We start from the raw sequence: 9,216 nt of genomic DNA, 5'->3' as shown, positions 1-9,216 counted from the left end.
AATTTTACCACTACTACAAGAAGTATGTTTGAAATCAAGTTAAGGCCAAGAATACTGTTCCAGCCTTCAAGCATGATGACATTAAACTGTGGTGCATTTTAACCACCAAAGTGGATAAAAATAATGAGGATGGTGGACAGCCTCCAAATTTTTCATGATCTTCATCTCAAATGAATACCTATTCAATCTTATAATCATTTCATTCATCTAAACCCTCTTAATCATTACAGGGTTGCATAGGTGCTGATTTCTTTCTCCACTGGTGAATGGGCGAGAGGCAGGATACAATCTGTTATTTTGTTTTCAGACTTGGTGGTTGTCTAGCCAATAAGTCTAAGCCAGCCCAGTTACCTCTGGTCTTCTGCCTCCCAGCTGTTTCCACTCAGTTAATCACTCTCATCGGTTGCTTGTTTTAATAATCACCCACCCAACATATGTATCTCCTGTATCTATAGTTAAGTGTGAGATCATTCCGTTTCTTATGCCTGTTTTTGTACTTGTTCCGCTCCCCTTTTCCACTTTTGTCTAACAACCTGATGTTCGCTTTGTGTTTTACCTGTTATTGCCTCCTTCACTTGTTTTGGATTTTGTCTATTACTTGGACCTCAGTTGCTGTAAGTTTCAGTTTGGTTTAGTTACACAACTGCTTTGCTTTTCTGCATGCCAGCTTCCGGGCATTTGTGTCATCATGACAAACATTGACACATTATACTTTATAAACGTGCACTACAGCTCAAGACCCCCCACAAACAAAACAACACAATACCAGCTGTAGTTAATGTTTCAAGATTGATTTATAAAATAATTCACTTGAGATACAGTGCATTCCCCTACCATACAAGGCTTGTGCACTTTACACATATTGGAGCCCTCTAAGTTTTAACAGCCTTGTTATGTAATGGATTGACTCATGAGTGCTTTGGCATAGTTCAATGACAAACCATTAATTAAAAAGACAAAAGTAAACTGCAAATTTATAGTTAATGCCAATGGTCTGTTGATGCCGATGGGTCAAATTTCAAAAGATCCACTTATATTTTACAAACAGTCAATATACAAAGTAGACAAAATGTGTTAAAAAGTAAGTTAAAGCCAGTGGAAATCATCACTTTGTGATTATATTCCAAGCTGGTCTCAATAAAGACCTTAAGTCTTAGTACAAATACTTTAAAAGAAAGCCAAAGGAGAAAAGAGCAAGGTGCAAGTTAATATTAAAAACATGTTTTCAGTTTTCTGCAAACTCAGCTGAATTTGACAAAACTCCATCTACATTGTTACATTATTTACGCAGTACATGTCACAAATAAGCACAGAGTACATTGCAGATATAATATATGAATGTCAATGCTGTTTCACTGATCTCACATCAGCCACAAGGGTTTACACTATTTCAGAGGGTGATACTTTCAGGCAGACTCTGGCAAATAACAGTATAAGCCATTAAATAGAAATCACTGCAACTTATCTTACAAATAATACTCCCCCTCTGAGATTGCTCCAGCGACATGCTGGGAATATTTCAAGCGCAGTATCGCAGTATCATATCTTCATCTATATATATATAACTATATATATATATAGATATATATATAGATATATATATATATATATCTATATATATATATATATAAAGCCATTTAAATAAGTATTGCTGCCCAGGTCTGGTGCCAAGGAGACAGATAAAGAGACACAAGATTACTGGAATATCAGCAAGCATCGCAGAGTAAAGCCAACGAGCTGCTGAATGATTACTTGGCCTGCAAAATAAGACGAGAATTTAAACAATGTTGGATTAGACATCGACACAATTAATAAAACACAACAATTCTAATAAAATTCAGTTAAAAGTTAATGAATTTTGAAAAACTGAGAGAAGCCTTACGTATGACTACGACTAACTCCACCGTTGATGGTGCTTCATTCCTGCACATTCAGAACTGCCCAGCTGTCTTTTTTGTCCTGATCACAACAGTAGAAAACAATGTATTTGGTGAGAAGGTACATAATAATCAAAACTTACAGTTAGGCTCAAAATGTTTTGTGCCCAGGTCAGATTTTGACTGTAGCAAGAAGTTTGTTTCTCATTGGATATCACACGGACATATCCCAAAAGAAAAAAAGACACTCTATGGTTTTATTTATATTTCAACTAAAGAAATGGCATATCAAAAATTATTTGTACCATTGTGAATAAACAATTAAAATGTCTTTCTTGGCATTACAGCTTTTGCACAGTTTTTTTTCCTGTCATGTTTTTGATGGGCTCCAGGTCTTTGAGGCTGATGGCAAGGAAGGTCTCTTTGCCATCAGCCTAATCTTTAGCCCCCTTCACAGATTCTCTATCATATTCAATGTGGGACTATTGCTAGGTCACTCCAAAATGTTAATAACACATCCAGTCAGATGAAACATAATGGCAAAAAATCTGCTAGTTGTGTGGATAACTTTGAGCCTGCTTGTAAATTACATTTTGACTTTGTATTTACCCTAAAGGATGAGATAAAACACGTTTTTGCGGATGATTTGCAGGTTCTAATTTCTTGAGTAGCAAAAGGGACAAAATTCAGCCCACTAAGATAATGTTGGAGGGTGACATCGGTTTACCAGCAACAGATTCATTTGCCAGACCACTGGCTGGCTGTGGCAAAGATAAAGTTCACCAACTTCCAAGTGTGATAATTTAGTCCCTTTTGCTGATCCATTAATTATTATTATTATGTCTATGCATTTGGCAGATGCTTTTATCTAAAGCAACTTACAAATGAGTATATAATGATGCACTTAATATCAAAGCTAACAATAAACTACTTAGAAAGACGACCACTAGTCAAGTTCTGTCAGAGGTGAAAACTGAATGCCAGCATGGAGGGAAGTACAGGGCAGATGCTACTGTGTTAGATGCTTTCTCAAAATCTGGGTCTTAAAGAGTTTTCTGAATATTGGCAGGGACACCCCTGTTCTGGTAGCGCTCGGTGGAACCAGCATTATGGAACGACACCACACGACAGAGATATGGAATCAGTTTAGATGCAGATATTGTGATGTAAGTTCGGTTTGGCTGGGAAGACAAGCAGTTCAGTTTCAGATAGGTTTAGTTGTAAGTGATGGGTTTTCATCCATGTTGAAATGTCTGAAAGACAGGTTGAAATTTGTGCTGAGACCCTGTGATCGTCAGATGTTAACGATCTTACTAGTCGGTCTTTCAGAGCAATTTGTTCCATACCGGCAGACACTGGTGGGTAATGGGCATGATGGTAGTCAGAAATAACAACTCAAATTGCAATAGTTATTTAAGAATGACCAAATATTTAGAATAAATAATTCTACTCTTGTCCCCACCAATTGGTCTAAACATCTGTTCACTTGCTAGTTTGTTGTGAATTAAATTTGTTGGCAGAAGGTGTAACATGGTTTTAGTTGAAACCATTCCTACCACTGTAAAAGAAGCTGTAAATGTTTTTGCTTGCGTATATGAAAAACAAATTTGACAGTTTACAAACATTTCCAGTCACGATAAACAGAAAACATCAAGGTGTGGAAACTAAAGAGTCCCACCCACTCTTGTTAAGATAATGTTGCTTTAAAGGTGTGGCTGTCAAGTGGTAGGAAGCATGTCTCTTATGCTGAAGATTCTTTAACCAGCTACTAGGTTGATACACTTGTGTTATATTTTGTGTCATATGTTGAAGGAATCCAATGTATTTTCTGTGCATGAAGCACTTGAAAACTAGCAGGTACAATTAAATATATCATTTTACAGCAGCACAATTAAATGTTGGTTTTCTGTTTTAACTGGATTATGATGTACATGTTGGTTTAAATTTTCATGTAAAACTGCGACACAGTCAAATCGTGGTATTTTTACATCCAGTGAAAATCTCATACTGGCCCATGCCAGCTGGCATGCACACATGCAATTGTAAGAACATTTACAGATCCCCACTGCTTATTGTGCTCTTACACTGAACAGATTTTGTCTTGAAATAGTAACTCTAATATTTTACGGAGGCCTGCATTCAACATCTACACCTGTGTGTGCTGCACAGAAGCAGAACTTCATCTAAGTGGAATGCAGACCTTCTTTTAAACGTGTGCTGTCCTATTTCAAGTCTTAGTGTCAACTGTGGGCTCCTACACAAGGAAGATAATCAGGCTCTGTTGAAAGTGGCTAGTAGGTTAAAGCAGTTGCCAGGAGGTTCAGGCCTGACCTCTGACATGACGGGCAGGTTGTCATGAGGCAGCAGCCACATGGTTTGGTAGTTCTTGAGTCTCTGTCTCTCCAGAAGCTTCCTCAACAACCTCTTCACCTTCCGATCTCTGGGGTCTGCACATTTCACTGCCTTCTTTGTGTAAAGACTACAAAGAAAAAGTGCACAGTCTCACACTCAGGTTAACCAAACAATTGACGGATAACACATTTGAAGGGTGTAAGGTCTGGAAATGGTTTGTCAGTTGTTATAAAGGCTGAAAAATATCAACGAACAGAAGAACAAATTGCTGAAATATATCAGCTGGTAACTTCTAAACATACTCATACCTCTTGAGTGTTTTTGGATCTTGTCACTTTAAAGCCATAAACTTTGGTGTGATTTTTTGGCATTATTGTGATAGGTGAACTCAAAGTATTGCATAGTTGTGAAGTGGAAGGAAAATTATAATATTAAAACTATAATATTAATTTTTTATAAATACAAATCTAAAATGTGTCATCTATTTCTTTTCATCCCCTCTTATGCTTTGTAGAGCCACCTTTTGCCACATTTACAGCTGCAAGTTGTTTGCGTTACGTCTCTACCACCTTTTCCCCTTCCAAAGATTGGGTCAGATTGGGTGGAGACCTTCTGTGAACAGTAATTTTCAGGTCTTACCACAGATTCTCAACTGGATTTAGAACTGGACTTTGACTGGGCCATTCCACCATATGATTTGATCTGAACCATTCTATTGTAGCTCTGTCTGTATGTTTAAGGTTGTGTGCCTGCTGAAGATGAACCACCACTCAGATCTCGAGACATTTGCTGCCTTAACTGCCAGGTATTTAGCGTCATCAGTCTTCCTATCAACTCTTACCAGCTTTCCTGTCCCTGCTGCACCCCCACAACATGATTAAGTAAGGATGGTTTGTTTAGGTCGTTTGCGGTGTTAGCTTTTTATTATTTATTTTGCACGTAGGCCAAAAAATTTAATTTTGGTTAATCTGACCAGGCCACCTCCTACCACATGCTTCATTTGTTTGCTAGTGACAAACTGCTAATGAGACTTCTTATGCTGTTCTACAGTATCAACATAAGCTTTCATCTTACCACTCTTCCATAAAGGCCAGATTTGAGGACAGCACAGCTAATAGCTGTCCTGTCGACAGATTCTCCCACCTGAGTTGTGGATTTCTGCAACTAATTACCACTGACCTCACAGAACAAATGCAAACCTTTTTTTCGACCTCACAATTATGCACTACCCTGTGTTGGTTGGTCACCTAAAATCTTGTTGATGTACATTAAAATTAGTGGTTGTAAGAAATCAAGGGGAAGTGTTGAAATATTTTGGATGTGGGAAAACATCTGTGTTTATGTTAACTGAATCATATGCAAAAGCAGACTCTCTTGCTACATTAGATTTCTGAGAACTGCTGGCAACAACAGGTATCACGGTGTCATTTACTTAACTAAACCCTGCTGCTCTGATTGACTGACTGATTGAGTGAGTGCTGCAGGGTTCAGCTGGCCTGAAAGGTATTTTCAGACAGCTTGCTATTCCCACATATTTCCTCTAGTACTTCTCTGGCAATTACAGTGAGAAGTTCTGCCATAACAATATGACCTGGAAAGATGGTAATGCCTCTTGGACCATGCAGCCCTGCGCTTGTATTAACGAGAGACATTTTTTCCATGCCTCCAAATTGCTTTGCACTCCTGAGCCCCAGGAGTGGATTGCTGAAATACTTGCATGATGGCTTGTATGCTGCAGTCGGGCCCTTCCGTCTGCACCTCAAACCGAAGCACATCTTTAGTACGCACCTTCCCCTGGGAGTAGAGCATGCAACACTGGACATCCCTCTGCATCTGCACGCCGTTACCTGGAAAACAAAAGAGACACTTTAGATTATTATATGCGCTACCTCATAAGATTCAATCAAAAGTGCAATTAAAAAGTTTGGTTGTAACCAAGAATAATTTTAAGTCAACTGCAGAAAGATTATGCATTCTTTCCACATTACAAACATTATTTGTTCTAAAAAAAATTCACACTCCTTCTTTCACATACAAATGTCACAGTACATACACTGGTTAACCCTATATAGTGTGAGAAATTAGTGAGATAAGGAGAGGGAGAGCAAGTGCTTGGCATCATGTTTCCTCATTCAATGTGGAAACAAAATAAAGTGAGATTTGAAGAGTAGGAGCAATGAGAGCTGTAAAAAAAGGAAAGAGATGCTTTGTTATGCCTTGGATGATGCAGACTTCCAATGCCTCATTTCATAAAAGAAGCTCTGCATGCGTGTGATTTTCAGATCCTCGTCCTGCGTTCTGCCCCTCTGTTTACATCCGTGCCTCCATCCTCAATGCTGCCATGCCTCTTTCCCTCTTCTTTCCTTTTTCGTGTTCGCCATCGCTCAATTTGCCACCCTGCCCACCTGCAGGTTGCATGCAATCTATGCCAGACACAAAATAAACACAGATATTCAAAGAATAGCTGTGTCCTACCTTCTACAGATGCCAGGAAGATGACAGTGAGAGAGAGAACAGTCAGCGTCTGCAGCATGAACATGGTGAGACTGGCAGGGAAGAGAGGATAATCTACTCTGTCACCTCTCCCTCTATGGCTGCCTCTTGTAGATTACACCCTCCCTCTCTTTCTACCTCCCTGCCCATCTCTCACACACTCACTTTCACCACCTCTCCTTCTTACCATCTTTCCCTCCCACCCTCTGTTTATCCATCCTCAGTCAACCTCCTGCTCAACTCTCTTCCTCCCTCATATTTTTTTCCCCTGACACATTCATCCCACCTCTCCCTGGTTTCTCCCTTCTCATGTCCTCGCTCAGGATGCCAAGCCTGATTTCTTTGATTTAAGGGTTTAAATTCCATTTTCCCCCACTGGTGCATGTTTTGCCTTAAGGACTAAATAGATATCAAAAGAGAGATAAGGACAAGTAACACGCCTGATGCCAACACCTAAATCCAATCATCTGCCCAGTTATTTAGCAAGCAAATAGCACCAAGCAGTTTTCCATTTCAACAGTTAAAAATTATACAAGGTGACATACACTCCTTATGGGCATTGATACCATAATATTGTGGGGGTTTTAAGGATGTCAGTGATCTCATTTTTAAACCTGCATTGGTGCAGACGTTTTAATTTATTGAGGATTTTTTCTAACCCCTACAGGGGCAGAATTTTATAGGCTCAAATGTTTACATACGCCCCCACTAATATCTGGTTAACTGTCCCTTAGTAAGTTGCTCCTTAACCACAAGCCTCTTTTAGTCACCATCTAGCTTCTGCACTCATTCTGGGTGCAACATTTGACCAAAGAACAAGAAGCTGCTCCAAAACCGACACCTTCAAGCTTGACTGAGTTTTGCAGCAACACAAATCCAAATATCTTTAGAGGGGAGTTATGATCAGTGGAGATAACTTAATGTTCTCTCTATATAGACAACACAAATTGTCTGTATCCTGTCTTTCTATGTTTAACTGTGAGCCTCTCCAGGACAAAGCAACTAAAGGAGCTATTGCTGCCTCTAACAATGTGTTCTTCATTTTCTGTTGCATAGATTTTGCTGCTGGCTCAAAGCTTACTTGTTTAGCTTTGTTTTTGCTCCTTGGGGAAACCATTTCAACAGTAGCTGCTGCTATAATTTTCATTTTTTGTTTAAATAGAAAGTACTTCTGGACCCCCAGTCGGTCGCTACAGATGGCTGTTCAAACCAAACATGGCTTTACTGGAGCTCTCTTTTCTGTGTAAAAATGTAATCTTTTTGTCTTGTTGAGCAGGGGTGCTAGTGCAATTATAAGGTTCTGTTATGCAGACAGTGGTTCTGGTGCATAGCACCAAGTGAGAGGAATAAGAAATATTAATGACGAACTTCCAATTTTCTAACTTCTTCCAACCCAACAGCTAGCCATTGGAAACTTTGACTGAAACCAAGCATTCCAGTTGGAAAATTAGCACCCAACATAATTCAAAACCAGTTTTGGAATTGATAAAGCTGGCTAACATTAGGGTTCTGGAATGACCCGTCCTTAGCTCTATCAAAAATGTGTGGACTATGCTTAAAAACCAGGTCTGTGCCAGACAACCAACCAATTTTAATTAACCCTACCCTTTCTAAGAAAAAGAGTGGGTCAGCCAAAATTATGCCAGGACTTTGTTAATGGCTTCAAAAAGCATTTACTGTATTTTCTGGACTATAAGTCACTCTGGAGTATAGGTCACATCAGTCAAAACATTGCGTCATGAAAAGGAAACAAAAATATATATATATAAGTCGCACTGGACTATAAGTCACAGGATCAACCAAACTATGAAACAAAGTGTGACTTACAGTCTGGAAAACACAGTAGTTTCTCTGCAATGTTCTAACGCCATTTATCAAAATATTGGCAGGAGTGTATGTACATATTTGAACTTGTATAATTTTGACTTACACCCACTCTTTATGGCACTGTAACTAACAGAGCTTCTATGTCTCATTCAGAGTTAACTTTGAAGTCTGACTGCAGTAAAATCTAATATGAGCCCTTTGATCTTAAATCTTGGCTTATTCTGCACCAAATAATTGGAAAATATTTGAAAAATAAATGATACAAATACTTGAATAATAGCACAATCCCAGAGCTCTACAGCCTCTCTCTTTCTGAACATAAATCATAATGAAGCAGGAACTTTGCTGCCATAACCGAATAGCGAAAGAGTAAAGGGGAGCTACAACATGCAAGCAAGACGTATTCACCTGTAGCATCTTAAATGGGAAACAGCTCCATGACCTGATTATAGGACAAAAACCAGAGGAAATGTAGCCCTGCATCTGTTTCAGATAGGAATTGTTATGCTCTGACTCTGCAGGGAAAAATATTAGAAACACATAACAAAAATGTTACATATCCAACAAAAGCAGAGTGGAAAATGATCAATCAAAAAATCTGACACTGTATTATGGATGAAAAATTGCTGCTACATAGAGCTAAATAAATTAATGTGTGTAATAAATA

The 9,216-nt window shown here is 38.7% G+C and overlaps 1 protein-coding gene across 1 annotated transcript; it reads right to left on the bottom strand.

The window, feature by feature from the left end:
- Positions 1 to 775: 775 nt before the first annotated feature.
- Positions 776 to 6,890, bottom strand: ccl44 (chemokine (C-C motif) ligand 44). The gene is made up of 5 exons (XM_047373977.1): positions 6,705 to 6,890; positions 5,947 to 6,076; positions 4,209 to 4,356; positions 1,883 to 1,959; positions 776 to 1,757 (listed from the first exon to the last, which is right to left on the bottom strand). The coding sequence occupies exons 1-4, from the start codon at positions 6,766 to 6,768 to the stop codon at positions 1,918 to 1,920; spliced, it is 384 nt and encodes a 127-aa protein (XP_047229933.1). The 5' UTR covers positions 6,769 to 6,890; the 3' UTR covers positions 776 to 1,757; positions 1,883 to 1,917.
- Between the last annotated feature and the right edge of the window lie 2,326 nt (positions 6,891 to 9,216).

The sequence above is a fragment of the Girardinichthys multiradiatus genome, chromosome 9 (genome assembly GCF_021462225.1).
Source record: "Girardinichthys multiradiatus isolate DD_20200921_A chromosome 9, DD_fGirMul_XY1, whole genome shotgun sequence".
Lineage (NCBI taxonomy): Eukaryota > Metazoa > Chordata > Actinopteri > Cyprinodontiformes > Goodeidae > Girardinichthys > Girardinichthys multiradiatus.
The sequence above is the reverse complement of the archived record's forward strand: the minus strand, read 5'-3'. Positions and strand labels throughout refer to the sequence as shown.

Bases quoted from the DNA above. Each gene is read 5' to 3' on its own strand.
- ccl44 (XM_047373977.1), bottom strand. From the start codon at position 6,768: ATGTTCATGCTGCAGACGCTGACTGTTCTCTCTCTCACTGTCATCTTC. The intron at 4,357-5,946 runs GCAAGTATTTCA...TTTTCTTTGTAG, and splicing joins TGCAGCATACAAGCCATCAT to TCTTTACACAAAGAAGGCAG. The intron at 1,960-4,208 runs GTCAGGCCTGAA...TGTTGTGATCAG, and splicing joins ACCTGCCCGTCATGTCAGAG to GACAAAAAAGACAGCTGGGC.